This window comes from Corvus moneduloides, chromosome 1 (genome assembly GCF_009650955.1).
Source record: "Corvus moneduloides isolate bCorMon1 chromosome 1, bCorMon1.pri, whole genome shotgun sequence".
In the NCBI taxonomy this organism is placed as follows: domain Eukaryota; kingdom Metazoa; phylum Chordata; class Aves; order Passeriformes; family Corvidae; genus Corvus; species Corvus moneduloides.
The window spans coordinates 110,488,764-110,506,537 of NC_045476.1; the positions used below are offsets into that span (position 1 = coordinate 110,488,764).

The 17,774-nt window shown below is 38.7% G+C and overlaps 1 protein-coding gene across 1 annotated transcript; it reads right to left on the reverse strand.

Annotated features, from left to right (window-relative positions):
* Positions 1–1,365: 1,365 nt before the first annotated feature.
* NDUFV2 (NADH:ubiquinone oxidoreductase core subunit V2) lies at positions 1,366–16,145 on the reverse strand. Its single transcript, XM_032122067.1, has 8 exons — positions 15,987–16,145; positions 14,878–14,940; positions 8,909–8,971; positions 8,706–8,822; positions 6,946–7,114; positions 5,651–5,760; positions 4,837–4,913; positions 1,366–3,931 (listed from the first exon to the last, which is right to left on the reverse strand). The coding sequence occupies exons 1-8, from the start codon at positions 16,026–16,028 to the stop codon at positions 3,838–3,840; spliced, it is 735 nt and encodes a 244-aa protein (XP_031977958.1). The 5' UTR covers positions 16,029–16,145; the 3' UTR covers positions 1,366–3,837.
* Between the last annotated feature and the right edge of the window lie 1,629 nt (positions 16,146–17,774).

Genomic DNA, 17,774 nt, shown 5'->3' on the forward strand with positions numbered 1-17,774 from the left:
GGGAAGGAGTCTCATGAGCAATATCTGCAGCAGCAGCTGTTAAGATTTGATAATAATATCTATCAGTAACTGCAAAAAATACAGCTCCTTAAGCCTTTTATAAGAACTACTATTTGGACTAATAAAAGCATCAGTCAGTTGACTGCTAATTGCTACTCCTTCATTTGTTTTTTCCCCTTGGTTCCAGCAGCCCCTCCCTTTTACATCTAGCACAGCTGCAAGATGCTTTTGTAGCTGCACGCTGTTGGTGTGCACAGTACTTGATCTGCCCTCCCCAGGGGAACATCCTGTGGTAGGAGCCCTGTGAACTACTGGTCTTAAAACAAACAGGTCCAGCATCTGGTTGAACTGTGTCATTGCTGAATTCAGTCTAGTAACTGAAGGATTGAAAATTTCAGACTGCAGTACAAAAATCTGACATAAGAACTTGCAGGGTACCACGCAGGTGAAAGCACGTGCACCAGCCACTAGGAGGTAACTGGCAGGTCAGCCCATGGGGCCAGCAAACATCCTGCACAGGTGGAATGGGATTTCACTGCTTCTTCCAATTTAATGACAGAACACTGTTCCAGATAACATTTTTCTAGCAGTGGTGGTCATGGAAATCCTTTCTGTTATCCAACATCAAACACATCATTGGGTATGTAGAATTTCCTATTACTCCACACTTCCTTCTGTCTTCACCAAAGGAAGGAACCATCTCCTCCCACTCTCGCAGTCCAGTGGATTCTTTGGATTTCTTCTGCTTCTGTGTCCTCAATCACATTTCCTTTCTCAAGACTACCTATTTGAAAATCTTCTCAAGGTAGTCTTTTTTTTTTCCCCTCTCCCCTGTTGCTTTTACTTCTTTATCCTCCACTTTTAGAGAACTAATATAGTATGTGAGTTCTTTAATTTTTCCCTCATTGAAGGAGAGGCAAAAAAGACCACTGACAACACAGAATCACTTCTGTTGGTGTTACAGTACCAGTTTCAGGAATGTGTTGACTGTTGCTGTAGCTGACTCATTTTTTGCTTAACTCACCACCCAGTACTCTTACAACCCAGGATATTAACCGGTCGATTGAAACTGCAGAATTACAAGTGTGTAATTATTTGACAGGTTAGTGCTACTGCCTAGAATTAATATTAGTGACCCTCTGCTATTGAGGATAATGAAAATTATGGCATGTTAATGTTTGTTACCAAAAATGTCCTACTAGTAGTAAAATACGCTTTTTTTTACTACTAGTAAAAGCAAGCACAAGACATTATCTACAGCTATTCAAAAACACAGAAAAGAGAACTCTTGCACAGAACAGAATTCTTGCACTTCTGGAACTCTTTCATAATGATGACCTTTTTAATTCTCATCACAATCCTGTGTACAGTTACCACTGTGAAAATAATTTATTGTATATAGTAAACAGCTACAAATAATGCGGAATATGTATTTCTAGTTGAGATGTTTGAAATGTTCAAATTTCAACAAAACCTGAAATAATGCAAGATGTGAATTTTTTTTAACCATTTATCTTAATATGATTGCCCAAACTTTTCTGAGGAGAAACCAGACCATAAAGCCTCATATAATTGATGAATGAAGTGGGTAACATGAGAGAGAAGAGTAATGGTTATTTTCTTATTTCTCTTCAATTATTTCAGTCCTGTAGCTGCCCTACAATATTCAATTTAAAGAGTGATGTATCAGATTTGTGCCATGCAGTTGGGATAATGTAAATTACCCTATTCTAGTCAAGGGATTGGCAGACTCTTACATGTTGCACCAAAATGACTGACAGCTTGTCTGTGGAACATCACAAACAGTCTCCAATAAATGGGAAACTGTTGAGGTCCACGTTCTGCTCATGAGACAGACATTGAAATTGTCATGTGCAGATGGAATGAATTGGGGAGAAAAGTGGGATAAGGCCACAAATTTTGTCTGGCTTTACAAATGGGCAGAATCTGACATTCTAGAGCTTTGTTTTTGCATACTTGGAAGTGTCAAGCTCGGCAGGTCCAAAACTATGTTTCCCTTCAACACCATTATGCAATCCCAAGGGATTTCAGTTACATACAAAACCATGAATAACTGTAGCACAGAATAGCTCCACAATGCATGCAACATCCTCACTTGTATTCAACATACACTTAAAACCAGTTGCCTCCTTTCACACCAGGTTAGAATAAGGTAAGGCTGTATGAACCAGAACAGCTTTGTTGTTATAACTGAACAAACAGCTCAGTCAGACTGGGATACTGAGTCTGTCTTTGCATCGAGATGTGATATGCCATCTGCCTCATTTCATGTCTCTAGAGAAGTGCCACATAGTGCCAGATGCCTGGCCTACTACAAGGCCTGTGGCTATTACAAACATGGAGTGACCTTTCAGAAAAGCATTCAGGAACTTTAAATGACAGATAAGATTTCAACCCATGTACTGTTTTCTCCTGTGCACTATGTTCTATACTACTTCTACACAAGGGTTTTTTTTCATGCTCGTTTGGAAACTGCTTCGCTCAGGAGTTGTATGTATTTATTGAATTTACTTTTCCCTTTGTATGCAATTCAATTATTTCATTTTATAAATATAGTAACATAGCAAGTTTTTCAAACAAATGATTTGCAGATATATTATGTTCCCAGAACTACCAACAGTAATACTGCTTTTTTAACGGTATGTGAAGGAACTTCACAGAGCCTATTGAAATAAAGGTGGCACATGAACAGACTACATGAGATAGCCATTATGCAGGTAATTTGTAAAAATAGAATTTAACTCGAAAGAGGGCGGATAGTTTGGTGAGGAACTATTAATCAGACTATCAAAACAAACTAAATATAATCTAGAATAAAATTATAAATTATGCAATTAAGATCCATCTATCTCAGTTGTAATAAAAATGTAAGTTCCATGCAGATTTTAGAAGAGACAGACACAATATGGTCTCAGGTGACTGATGTGTCCACATTTCCTAATTTACATGGAAATGTGTGTCTGTATAACTAAAGCATTTGCTCAGTTTTATAAGCATAGGTATTAAGTGTCAAGATGCAGTCAATTTTTAAAAAAACTATCTTCAGCTTTTTTACATTGAAAGAAATTCCTCATTTTCACACAGATTAGTTCTTGAAAGTAGCTGGTACACAGCAGTAAGGTCAAAGAAGGATCTGTGAATCAAAGATCCAGTGTCAGGTATTATTACCCTTAGGGACATGTTGAACTGTTCTGGTGTATTCTGTCTTCCCCCAACTCCATACCTTGTCTGTACTAAATAAACTTGCACAGGAAGTTGGTTTTTGTTGCTATTCATTCTTTTAGTAGAACACTACTGCTGTTTGGGGCTTTACATTTTTCCTGACCACTGAGTAATACTATGAAGAATTAAGCTTAAGAAGAACCAGTTCTTACTGAACCTACGAGATTTTTTACTCAACATGGCTGAGATAACCTTTGTTTGTTTGCTTATAAACTGCCAATAAAAGTAACATGATAAAGTTTGTCAGATAATCTTTCAGTTTGGTTCCTTGTACATTTGCCAGATGTGTAATTTATTGAGTTTGTTGCTTCCTCAAAGAGCTTCAGAAGAAGCTGAAAGAATTTTCAATGACAGATCGAAGACGCAACTTTTACGGATTCTTTCAGGGAGTCACCTTACACAGTCTACAGAACCACTTTTCTTAAAATCTGGAATTATGATTAAACTGTGCTGTAGTTAAAACCACAGTAAGCTGGATAGTCTAATTGTTGTTACTTTTTTTTAAAAAACCAAAACATTAGAATGTATGTAATTTTACTGAGATTGAAGATACTTTATTCTTTTCAGACAGTTCATCTTATATTACAAAAATCCTTAGAGGTCATCTCGAACTCCAAAACCTGGTCCTTTGGGTGGTTCAGTCAGAGAAGTAAGGCCACCAGCTGGCTCACAAGAAAAACGTCCACTCCTGAAAAATGAAAGCAGTTTTATCCATTGCTGGTATTGATAAAACCTCAGATTCTGCTTAATCATTGGATAGAAGACAGTACCAATCTGACTTAAGGCTGAAGCCACTGGTTTTTGTTCTTCCCATTCAACCTTCAAAAAAAGTGTGATGGAGCTGTTAAAGTGAAAGGATTCCAAATTCAAGTAGTGACAAATAATTTCATAACTGAAAAGCAAGCTAGGAGTACTTGTTTTCTTTTATATTCATTTATAGGTTGGCCAGGCAGCATCAAATTTTATCAATCATAGTTTTTTACAGATGCTTCCCTGTGTTTTTTTGAAAGTATAACCATTTTAAGATTATTGTTCTTGTATTCAAAACATCTTTATAGAAACAATAGGAATAGGTAACACCCAAGTCAAATTAATTTCCCCATTGACACAAGCTTAGGTGGGCTAACAAAGAACAGTGGGAAATAACAGGTAAGAAAAGTTCAGCAATAACAACCCTCTCACAAACTTATGATCTCTGGTTTTTGTCAGAAATCAGAAAAACACAACCAACAAACCAACCAACCAACAGGAATTTGTTGGTTTAAATGATCTAGACAAAAATTCCAACAGGTGACGTCATTCACCTATTAAGTACTAAGACAAATCAGAATTCATGTTTTCACATTTCATGCTCCTCTGGTCAGTCATTAAGAACATGCAAATTCTCAGTTCTTTCCAGTTTGTTTTGGCTTTGAATGCATGCGCTTCTGTTCAGTAAATTAATTAATGCTTTTTAGCGGTAGGCTGTGAACTCAAATCACTGGAAAAGTAATTTAGTTTCTCAAAAGCAGCATCGTTCGTGTAGGTGACCAATATAATATATATAGTTTATAAATACAGGGTATTACGTACTATATTATAAATATAGCATACCTTGGGCCTGGTTTGGGAACTTTTCCCGCCTTAAGCTCATCAATTATGTCTTCAATGTCTTTGGGTGTCAAATCTTCCTGTAAAAAAAAAAATCATTGACAAAACTGAAAGAGTTATCAGTTACGCTAACTGCAGCACTTCAAATTTGTCAAATCAGTGACTCTTCAGTGTGACCCTATCACTGGTAACTTTGATCCTATCCATTAACACACATACTGGCTTAAAGAATGAGGAAAATTGAGAAGTCTACTGTCATTTTAATGCTGAGATTTTTGTTTCATGTGTAGTTGCAGAAATTATGTTAAAACAAACAATGTTGATGCAGGCCATGTACAAGGATGTGTTTTCAGCTTCCTGGTATTAGGGAGCTGGATCTCTGCCCACCCACTACACACATGCCATGACACATACTGCAGAACGGTGTCGGCTGCAACAAAAAAATTTTGGGTACAGTTCAAGGCAGCACTTCTTAAATTAGTCCATACTTTCCAACAGACTGCTTTAAAGTGCTTTCAAAAGCTTATCAAATACCTATTAAAAAATTCCAGATTTATGGGCAGACCACAATCACAAAAATGCATCACTCTTCTTGTATAATCAAGACAGTAACTGAAGTGAAAAATACACTGATACACCTGATACAAATGAAGTGTTCTAGGAAGAGGCCAAGAAACTAAGAGATGGTGTAAATAATAAGTTGTCCCTGCCGACAGGAATTAGAAAACTGACCACAACTTCAGAATTTGGAACAGATGGAAAATACAGGTAAGCCAGCAAAGAAGCTTAGTATTTTAAAAGGGAATATAGTACTTACATAGTAATTGTCATTTATTTGTACCATTGGTGCATTTACACAAGCACCTAAACATTCCACTTCTATCAGTGTGAAGAGCTTATCAGGTGTTGTTTCCCCAACTTTAATACCTAAACCAATAAATTAATTAGGCTCAGTAATGGTTATGAACAAGAGTAATAAAGCATGACTCTAAGTACCCCAAGGACACTGTATTTTGGCCTTAAAAGCATTTGCAAAGTTAAACCCCCTTACATGAGTCCAAAATGTTTCCATTAAACAGAAGGTTCTAATAAACCATTAAGTCAATTTTTGGATACATTTTTGAGACTTTGTTTACAGGTATGATTCATTAAAAAATAACCACAAAATGACAATCCTAAGCAATACAACAGATCTACTCAAGAACATTTTTAGTAATCAACACAATTAAATGGAAAAATAGGGAAACATAGCTTTCATGTGCTGATAGAAAAGCCATTAATATACAGGGTTGAGTATTCTGAAATTAACTGAGATCCAAGCATTGTTAGCTACAAATTCATAAACAACTTCCAAGTTTATACACAAAGGATGATTTACTGAACTGTATACATAGCATCCATGGCATGTAACTGCTCTACTGCTAGATACAGACCTTCCCCAGAGGCAGATTAGTCCAAGTAACATCTCAGAGTCTGACCTCTACAAAATACCCCATGGAAGGCAGAATGCTGAAAAGCAGTCTTCCTCCATTTATTAGCAGGAAGGGGTGGGAAATAATGAAAGTTGTAAGGCCTGTCTCGGTAAAAACTACAGAATCGTCCTTACTGTTTTATTTCTCAAGCTGAGAGTTTCAGTTGAAATTAAGTTATCTTTGCAGTAACAAGACATTGCATCTAAATATGCCTTTTTCAGACAACAGAATATAAGAAATGACAGATAATAGGCAGCTGTTCTGCAGCTCTTACCACTGGTTCTTAGAAAAAGTTAACACAGCTTTTCACAGAAGGGGAAGAGTTGTTAGTTGCTGATCTTACCCTCTCTTCTCCCCATAACCACCCAAAAAGGAGGAAAAAAACCCCAACTCACACACAAAACCCTGAGTGTTACATCCCATGAACCATTCTCAATTGACTTTTCCATTGAGAATTCATAAATTATGTTAACATCATGTTATCCAGAGGGACCTTGACAGGCTAAAGAGGTGGGCCCATGTGAACCTTACGAAGTCGAACAAGGCTAGTTTCTTCCACCATATGAAGAATTTTACTTCAGTATCATTAAACAAAGGTAAAAAGAAAATACAAAAAGTATATTACAAATTTGTGTCATACCAAGTTTCTTCTTAATGGCTTCTAAAATGCTGTCAGAGTCTCGCAGCATGCATGGCGTGGTGGTACAGACCTGAATGTGGTATTTCCCAACAGGTTTGCGATTGTACATGGTGTAGAAGGTTGCTACTTCATAGACTCTCATGGGAGGCATTTCTAAAACTTCAGCAACCTGTGACAAGGGCAAAACATGCTATATTGAGTTCTCAGAGGGCAGCAGTAAAGGCATTTAGCAAACCATTTCAGTAAAGTCACCTGTCCTGTTTGCAGTGACAGATAAATAAGAGGGTGGGGGCGGGTATCAAAGCACAAACATATTCCAAGTGCCAAGACCGGACACCTGAGTTACTCTGACTGGCGTCACCCTGCTCGAGCACAAACTCCACTAATGGATCAGCATGGCGAGGAGCGAGTCAGCTCCCCTGCAGCATCTACTGGCAGACACAAGGGGATGCGAGGAGTCAGCTGGGTTTGGGCTTTCCTCCTCAGCTCCAGCGCACACTGCACTTGGGCTGCGTGAATGAACAAACCCGTATGAGCCTGCCCACACTAATCCATGTAAGCCTTTTGGTAAGGAATACTTGTAAGGTGGTACTATGCTCATCTAATTCATATAGAGCAGGTCTCCCTCAGGTTCTGTGACGCACCAGGGCTACATCTGCGGATTCCTGTCACGGCTAATAAGTAGGGAGTGAAGCATGATCTGCAAGGAGCCAGCTCTGGTGCAAGTATCCCTGACCTCATTAACCTGGAACCTTGGCAAACTGCTCAAGTTGAGAACTGGCTCTGGTTTCAATAGTGTAACTGTTTTATGTTCCAGTTTCTATAGCAGGCAAATAACAAATCATGGAAAATATTTGTTCACTTAAAAGCCTTAAGATCATTTTAAACATAATATTAACATGAAACTTAAATAAACAAAAATACACTGAAAGCATTAAAGGAGCTTTGTGGCTTTATGTTATGCTGTACAAACTAGCAGACCTAAGTTGCCTTCTTTAAATGCTCATTTAACTCCTTCAGTAATTTCTCTAACGCTCCCATTCCTCACCTTTAGTTGAATTTAAAACTACAGACTTTAAAATTGATGATATGCCAGATTGTAACACAAAGTACAACAGATTTATTCATATGAATACAAACCAGATTTTTTTATTTCTTGGTATTTGGTTACTGTCCTGCAGCCTCTCACTTTGAAGCAGTGTGGTTGTTTGCCTGCTTATTTTGTAACAATTTTAATAATTAACCTGACAAGTCTTCAGGTGTTGGCTGTGAGGTGTTACCCAACACTCCTGACATCACTACACTAACACTGCTCTGCAGAGTCCTTACAGGCCTAGAGATTAAGTATAATCCAGGCATTATGTGATGTGACATTAATCTAGAAGGAAGAAAACTCCACTGACATTACCTTCTTTTTTTTATTTTCCCAAATTCAGCAGTAAACAAAATCAAGTTTCTGTTCCTAATTTTAGAATCATTCTGGGAGAAGAGCCTATCTGAACAGGTTTTATTTAATTTTTGTGTTGTTCTGTCTGTAGTTTCAAGCAATGGGCTAGTATTATGTAAACAGAGCCCCGAGTTTTCTGCATTAGTTTTCCCTTTAATTTTTAAAAATGTAGTCTCATAGGGAATTCTCACAATACAGTGCCACATGTAAATTCCCACGTTAGTAAGCTTTGATTAATTAATGCTAATACTCTAGTAAGATATTGAAAGAAAACAGTAAAATTATGCTTGAAGGATAATTAAGTTCTAAATACCTTGTTCATAGCTGATATGGGCAGCCATCCATGCTGTCTTTGGGCCAAATCCAGTACTGCCATGACAGCTGCAGACTTGTGTCCCTCTGGGTAGTTGTTTATGATCGCTTCTATTCGCTTTTTAAAGGGAAAGAAGGAAAACAAATCAGTACTCATCTAAAGACAAAGTCTGTGTATTGAAAATTTTTTTTTTGTCTGCATACCTTTAGGTTTTCAGGTGTGAACTCAAATGGAGTATCTGGATTGTTTTCAGGACTATCTCTATGCTTCAGGAAAAGAAGAAGAAAAATGTGTAAAAATTGGTTGTTGGGAAATTATTCAGGACACATTTACTGTTGTAAAATACCTCTCAATAGACAGTTACAACTGAGCTGCTGGAATAAAAGCGATACATTCCAGATAAAAATTTCATAGTACTAAAGTGATTAAATATATTTGGGAAAGCTATCAAAAATATTGATAATTATTTCATTACTCTTAAAAATCATTACCTATTCCTGTTACTTTCTATTAAAAAAGGCTTTATGGAGAAATACATGAAATTATATACTGGGAAAATGTATGGTGTTGTTATCTAAATACATATTTTTAACACTGTTAATACAGTTTGACAGTTATGTTCAAATGTACAATAGGTAGAGTAAAAACACTCTGGTTAATACCTTAATAAACAAGAGACTGAAACAACAGTCCATTTTGCCTTTTACCATGAAACATTGATTTTAAAAAAACTTCAGAATTCATCAAGAAGTTTGCTATAGAATTAAAACATTTGCACATTCAAACACATTCTTGATCTATTTTAACATATTATTTTGATTTGTAATGGATTTCAACATTTTCATTTTATATACAAATCTGAATCAAAATGGAAGAAGCAGAATTTTGAATTAGTATTTCCAAAATAAAGTATTCTAACAACTTATTTTTAAGGTGGTCTTCTAGGGAAACATCAAATTTAAATTAGTTCTTCTATCTTCAGAAAATACAAATTTGGAGGTCTTGAAAAAAGTAACATTTTCCTATAATAAAATCTTAGTTCTGATGAAAATACTTTTCCATCAGAAAATGTTTCTGCACAAAATTTTTAGCTGTCTCTAAGCAGCTCATTTTGGTTTCCTTTAAATACCTATAATTAAGTTTAATTCCCAACTTTATATAGTTTTCAAATTGAGAAAGTTTCAAATTAAATGGAAAGTTTGTGAGAAAGTACAAGCTATATTTGAGGCTTGATGTTAAAAGTAATCCATAACTAGCTAACAATAAAAGCTTTAAAAGTGTATTTAGAACAAAGCAGCCCCCTCCACTGAGTTTGACTTTGATCATTTCCTGCAGTAACTGAGGGTGATTTTGCAGTTACCACACTACACTCTTCTTACTAAGTAGCAAAGGATTTCATGAAAAACCTTAACATTGCAAGACACTTGCATACTGAATTGTGTTATCATCAGCGAAGAACTTAGAACACGTGTGGTCCATAGCTATTCTTGGATTTAGACATTTTAATATGGAAATATTGCAAGGGCAAATACTTCAATTACATCTGTTGGTCTGTCCAGGGATTACCTTTGCTTATCCCATCTATATCCCAAAGCAGATAATATGACTGCCACCATCAATTTGAAAGCATTATGCCCTCACCACAGTTTCAAGGCCAATATAAAACTACAGGTGATAAATGCTTCTCCACCAAGGACGACTCTCCTATAAGAACAGGAATTACAGAAAGACGACTGATTCCCTTTTAACATGCTAATATTTTATTAAGTGTTAATATCTTGCTAATTGTGTGATTTACAAAATAACATAAAAGAGCTTTTAGGAACACAATTCCCATTATTTTAGACTGACCCTTCCAGATAAAGGATTTGATGACTCATATGTAGTCTTGGTGAGTGTTTTCTACCAATTTTAATGAAAGCTCTCAAAAACAGGCTGATGGAGGAAAAACTGATTGGAAATACTGTACAACTTTTATTATTTTTTTCCCTACAGACCTTTACATGTCTTAGCTCCACAGATCAATTCCACAATTCATGATAAGTATTTCCATAACTTAGCTTTTCCTTCTCAAGTCTGCATGCCTATTTTGCTATTATTTTGTCTTCTGTAGCTACTTGACAGTTAACAATTGTCCTTCATCTCAATTTCTTTTGCAAATAAATGTATTTGATTTATTCATATCTCCCTCTTTTTCTAGAGCAGCAGTTCTTTTCAATGTATCATCTCCCAACTGATATCCTTAAATGCCCTACATGTGAAGAGGGATAATAAAGACTTTATATTGGAAGATATAGATGCAGCTGTAGCAAGGTTTCACAATATGTTGTAAAGGCTACAGCAGAGGTGAGCAATAAATAAGATTGTGCCACCTTTTATGTTTTCCATTTTCCTGAAATGGCTTCATCTAATTCTGTGCCATGGAGAGTTTGATAGTTTTCATCAAGAGCTTACACAGTTCTAGGACTCCTGAGCAGTTAGGAATTTATCATTTGTTCCCTAGTCTTACATTTGTCTGACAATGTGCCACTTATCTGAGACTTGCGTGCACTGACATGCTCCTAAATGACACAGCTGCATTTCCATGGTTTCTCAGGATACAGATTCTGGAGAGCAAGATCAGAAATAAGGACACAGTATTGGAAAGAGTACTACGTTAGATCACAGAGCGGTTGAAGCTGGAAGGGACCTCTGGAAGTCATCTGGGTCAAACACCCCTGTTCAAGCAGGGACTCCCAGAGCTGCTTGCCCAGGACTGTGTCCAGATGGCTTCTTCTGAATATATCCAATAATGGAGACTCCACAATCTCTTTGGGCAACCTGTGCCAGTGCTCTGTCACCCTCACAGTGAAAAAGTGTTTCCTGATGTTCTCTAAGGCCATTGCCTCTGGTCCTGTCACTGGGCACCACTGAAATGAGCCTGGCTCTGTTCTCTTTGCACCCTCCCCTCAGGTATTTGTAGACATTGATAAGATCCAAGCCTTCTCTTCTCTAACAGTCCCATTCTTTTCTCATATGCTCATGAAAAGAAACTAATACATTAAGACTTCCTCCATACACAAACTAAGACAATTAAGTCTTTACCAACTACAGAAATTTGTTGAAAAGGAAGGTCGAACACTATCCATGCATTTTTCCAAGTCTCTTCTCATGCTCCTCAATTTCCCAAAGTCTTACCTGAAGTTTTCATTCTGTTCATACATTGACTGTATCACATTTCTACTGCAGAAGAGAGCCTATTTAAGTGGGAACACCTTGACTGCAAAGGCTACCCAAGCCTTTGTGCACTCCCATGAAAGGCACTCCCAGATGCCAGTGCACTCTCATGGAAGGCACTAAGGCTACTGAATGGTCACCTCACATTCTTTTTGCTATACCAGCCTGGGCCATTTTATTATTTCTTTTTTCCCAGTGATATAATCATCTATCTTTCTTGACACAGAAAATTATTAAAGGGCACTCAAGAATTAAAACAGAATAATTAGAATAATTTAGTTTCCATGTATACTGCAAAGAAGTTGACCTGAAACTTGACCTATGCCCTATGGTAAACACCAGTCCAAAGCACCATAAACCAAAATGAGAGAATTGGGTGGTCTGCAGGGGAGATATTTAGGGCAAGAACCTGCTCAGAATCTGTATCAAATCAGCACTGAAAAAAAAGTATTACTCCTCCTCTAAAGGGAAAGTACCCTACATTCACTACTCCAACAGAACTCAAGACATAAACCCCTCTTACTTTAAGAATGGTGGAAATGGGCTCAAACCCAAGTATTTCACCGACCAACTTCACTAAAACAGTAACTAGAACATGAATACAGCAATTCTTTAACCTTTTGTGCTGAACCCCCTGTGCAGCCCTATGACAAAGCCCCCAGCAGGGCTGTTGATGTGTTAAGGAAACTCGGTCCATGTATTGAAAACAACAAACTAAAAGAGCTACGTTTTAGCTGTTAAGAAGGCTAAAACCAGGTGAAAGTCAAGTATAGAGAAACCATGTTTCAATGAAGAAAGGTAATCATAATAAATGTCTCTGGAATCAGGCCTTCTCTAGTCATGAGAAATTACAGATTTGGAGCATTGCTCTTACATTCCTACAGGCAAGCAATCTATCTGATTTTGTAGTTGGCATCCTCTCACTGGAAGTGCGATGTAGGTGCCTGTGCTGGCACCTGGTTGAATTTAATGGCTGGGAGAAAGGCTCTTTCTGGGTATTTCAGAATACAAAGGCATTTCAGTAGAAGGTCTCTTACCTCTGTGTGTTTCTGCTAACGTAACATGTTTGCAAAGGGAAGCATAGGCATGCAAATAGAAATGCCTTTTAATACTGGATTTTATGACAGCTAGGTCCCTTGCTAGCCTGTCCCCTGCTGTTACAGCACAAATACACTGCATGCATTTCCCTTGCTCACATACAGATTTTATACATGAAAAGTGCAAGAAGAAGCAGCAGTAAGCTTTGTAAAACAAACCCAAGACTTTTGTGTGTAAACTGACATAAAAAGAGGACCATCACAACAGGTTAGAGTTACTGTGTGGTAAGTCCATTATTCCTCCACAAGCAGTTTTTAAACAAACTTTTGACACTTCCTCTGCTTGTAATATTAAAAAAAAAAGGCTTTAAAAATTTTTTATTCCTCTAGAGAAATCCAGGGGAAGTCCCATTTGCTGATTGTATATGAACATCTGGTGTTGATTAAAATAATGCCTTCATCTCAAACCAGCAGCACAGGTTTCCCCTGAAATTTGCCACTTTAAGTAACATCTGAAATTTAGTTAGGGCAAACAATTACACACACATACAGTGACATCCAACTGTCTTCTTCCCATTACCTTTACTTCAGGGAAGAACAAATATTACCCTGTTAAAAAACAACTGAGAAAAAAAAAAAAAAACAAGACAAAACCAACCCCCCACAGAACCAAGTTCCTGTGCTCCTCTAGCAAAAATTCTGCTGCGGGATAATTGTCATCAATAGTGCTACTAAATAAACATCTACAAAACACTCAGCTTTTCTACTTCCCTTTCTCTGTTATCAGGCTCCTCCCTGCAGCAAATAATTGACAAAATTACATAAATCTTGAAAAATGCCTGGAGAACCTACAAAGCTATCTAGCTTTATTTTTCAGACATCAACAATCATTAGGGTGCCAAAGACACCTTTTGCCTGTCTTCACCCACCTCCAACTACACTTGAAGTTTCCTAAATTGCCAGACTACACCATTTCCTCTATTCCTTGAACACCAGCTCTCACCCTGTAAATCACCAATTCCTGCTCAGATTTCTGGAAAAGTATTCAAAGCATATACCGTGATCTGATTAACTTCATTTTAGGATTAAAGCTGTAGAGACAGCTGCAGAAAGGCAAGGACAACAACAACGTGTCCAAAAATCCTGAGCACCTGTTTTCAACAGTGGTCAACTCTCTCATCAAGGGCTGATTTTTACCAAGGGTTGGGAAAATGCCAAATTATTCAGCTGTTAAACTGCAGACCAGCTAAAGCTCTGTATGGAGCAGAATGGGACAAAATACACACTCTCTTGAGATGCTTAAGGTTGTCTTCAGAGGCAGACAGACAACACAGCTGCTTCACACACTTAAATTCAAGGGCTTTTTACTTTCTGCAATCACTGCTACTGTTTATACCTTTCATGACAGTGCCTAATGGCCTCAATTATAAGTCACTGTACGACATGCTGTATCACACAGAACATGAACAAGAACTGTACTTTCCAACTCCTGTAAACACAGCTAGAACCTGAGCCCAAGGGTAATTCTGCAGCAAATTTCAGAAATCAAGAAACTGCACCTGCAAAAAGTTTAACGAGATTCAATTACAAACTTAACTAAAATAAATAAAGGAAACAAGAACTGGTTTATAATGAAATAAAGTTTAAGCAAAGTCTCATCTAAAATCACATAAAAATTACTGAGAATTTTGACTATAGAAGGCAACAAACACAAGGGCCAAAAACTAAAATAAAACCTTTTGATACTCCATTACAATTCTAGTAAAAGGTTCTACTGAAAAAAACCCTCTTCTTTGTAAATGCCAGTGGGTTTGTATAGCAAAATTCTGCCCATCAGAAGCTTTTAGGCAGATTTGACTCTTTGAAAAAGAGTCAAACTCTTCTGACCTATCCTCCTTACAGTAAAGCAGATTACTTACCACAAATAAGGCTCCAGTGGCATTCCGCTCTGCCGTTCCATGCAAGTATCGGATCTGCCTTACCTGCAGGCAAAATATAGTGCTAATAATTCACATACTGCTGGTGGCTGCTTTCAGAACCAGTCTGATTTCCATTCTAACTGTAAACCACTAATTCTACTGCCAGCACTAATAATTTAAAGTAAGTCAAGAAGAGACTGTGAAGGGCTCTTTAGGAGAGCAAATCTCTTGACTCCCACCTTGACCAGTCCAAACAATGTAGAAACTAAAGGATTTAACTCTGCTACTGCTTAATTGAAGTGCCTTGAACACAAATTCTCATCCAACATTTGATGAAGGATTTCCCAATTTGTGATTTTATATCCTATATGCTTTAAAGTTTGCAGAAACCACCATTACTACTGAAGTTCTTCTCCAGTAAGCACTTACATGCTTCTTCAGCTTTTATCAAACCAAACACTGAGAACTGGCATAAGAGGACAAATGTAAACCCAAACTTGAAGTGTCAACAGAACACAAACCCATACACAAGTTCTGTTCAATGATTCTCTGTACTCTCTCACATGCCAGAACAGATCAAGATTTCGAGATTCTGGCCGGTATTACTAAGACTTGATAATTTTACCGTAAGTATTAATTCTATTAAAATTAATTTTATATTAAATTACGTTTATTTTTATACGTAATTCTTGAGCAATTTCGAGATTTCTTAAAGCAGAACCACAGAATGGTTTGGGTTGGAAGGGACCTTAAAGATCATCTCGTTCCAACCCCCTGCCATGGGCGGGGACACCTTGCACTAGACCAGGCTGCTCAGAGACCCATGCAACCTGGCCCTGAACGCTCCCAGGGATGGCACAGGCCATATGACAGGGAAAGGCTGCAGCCATCCTGTGACACTACAGGTGCGACTGCGTGATCTGCTGCTAGAAAGGCTGAGCTGGTCAGGCTGTCTTTGCAGAGGAGCCGGGACTGTGGGTCCGTGGTGCACAGGTTTGGATTCCTGGCACCTCCCTTCCCCCAGGCCCCCTTCCCCGCGCCCCGCCGCGGCCTCCCCGCTCTCCCGCGGCCTCTCCGGTTCCCGGCCGGCGGGGGCAGGGAGCCCTTACCGAGCGTGCGGCCGCGGCGCGCAGGGCAGCGCACAGGAGCATGGCGGCGGCGGCGGGAGCGCCGATCCCCGCTCCTGCTGCTTTTCCTTCTCCCGATCCCTCTCCTTGAGGCCTGGGCTCGCCCTCCTCCGCGCAGCGCCAAGGAGACCCGCAGCGCGCATGCGCGGGGCGTGCCCGCTGTGGGAGCGGCGGCTCCGTGCCGCGGGTGCGGGGCTCCCGGCCGGGGCGGCCCCGGGCCGCAGGGGAGCCCGGCCTCAGCGTCTGCGTCCTGGGCAATTTTAGCCTTTCGTGCCACGCACCAGCGCGGAAAAACCAGATTCCTTCGGAAACAAGTGCTTGTAACAGCGGAAAATTACGGGAAACCAGTGAGGTTTCTTTTCAGCCCTGTGTTTTCTGCCTTCCTACCCAGTTGTTGTTTGGGGTTTTAATGTTTGAAGTGCTTGCACCTATGTCTTGTCCTCCTCCAAGAAAAACAATAAACATTGATTGTCATTTTGGCCTCTGATAAACATTCTCGTATGACACCGTAATCCAGTTAATACAGTACAAACACTGGAATTGAAGATCATAGAATCACAGAATGGTTTGGCTTGGAAGGGAACTTTTAACATCATCTGGTTCCAAGCCCTGCCATGGGCACCTCTCACTAGACCAGGCTGCTCAGAGCCCCATCCAGCCTGGCTGGAATGCTGCCGGGAATGGGGCATCCACAATTTATCTGGGCTAGATGTGAGTAAAGGGCTCTTCCTTAGATGCTGCTGGTTGTTAGGAAATGGCTCACAGGTCTATCCTTGTGTAGAGCCTTGATCATTCAGCTTTTGTGATAAGGAGTGCAAATGTACTTTTTTCACTGTAAAATAAATCCACATTTTTCAAATAGCAGCTAAGAATGAAATCTTTTATTGCAATGAGTACTCAGATTGGCAAAGCATCACCTGATGTTCCAACATCTCTTACCATATCCTCCTCCTTTCTGAGGAGGAATCTCCCCTGCACTCCCCACCCTTTCATCTACCCTGGCTCTCAGTGGGGCAGCCTTATTAATTTAATGAATTTCACAGTGAAAATCTATCCATATATATTTTACTTTTACAAGGACTCTGATGATTTGCTAGCTGACACTGTGAGTAACAAGTACTTTTAGTTAATACATGGTGGGACAAAAATTCAGCTTTCCTTACAGTGTTTTCCTATACCCAAAACATTAACTTATTTTTTCATCTGCTTACTTATGTTGAGAGACCCTCTTTTATTTCGTATTAACATTCAAAAAGGCAGGATTAACTACACTACAGGAAACTGAATTTCATTAAAAAGACTTCATTATTATGTTATGAATTTGTACTGATGAAATGATCCATCAGAGCACTCGTTGGGACAAAAGGCCAGGTTAGAGAGAACCACCGTGGCCATGCCTATGTAGGTGCACCTGGAAAAGAAAGGTTTCCTGTAAAGAAACCTGTGTATATGGGGAGACAAGTGCATGGTACATCTCAACAGATAGCTCTAGAGAAAACCCAAAACATGAAGCATTGCACATATTAGAACATTTTAGGGTACTTATTACTCTTTCAGGTAGTTGTATGTATACCTACAGGGATATGTATATATGTGCACAGATGTACTTGGCAGCTGTTTTTGTAGTTAATGTCCTTTTAACAGAATACTTTTCATTTGCACTGAGGATCAGGCAGGATGTGGTACTAGCTCTCTGGTTAGATTACTGCCCTTTACATTTGGGTTCACTGTAGTCAGTGGTTGTCTTCCTGCTCCTTATTCTTAATTTCC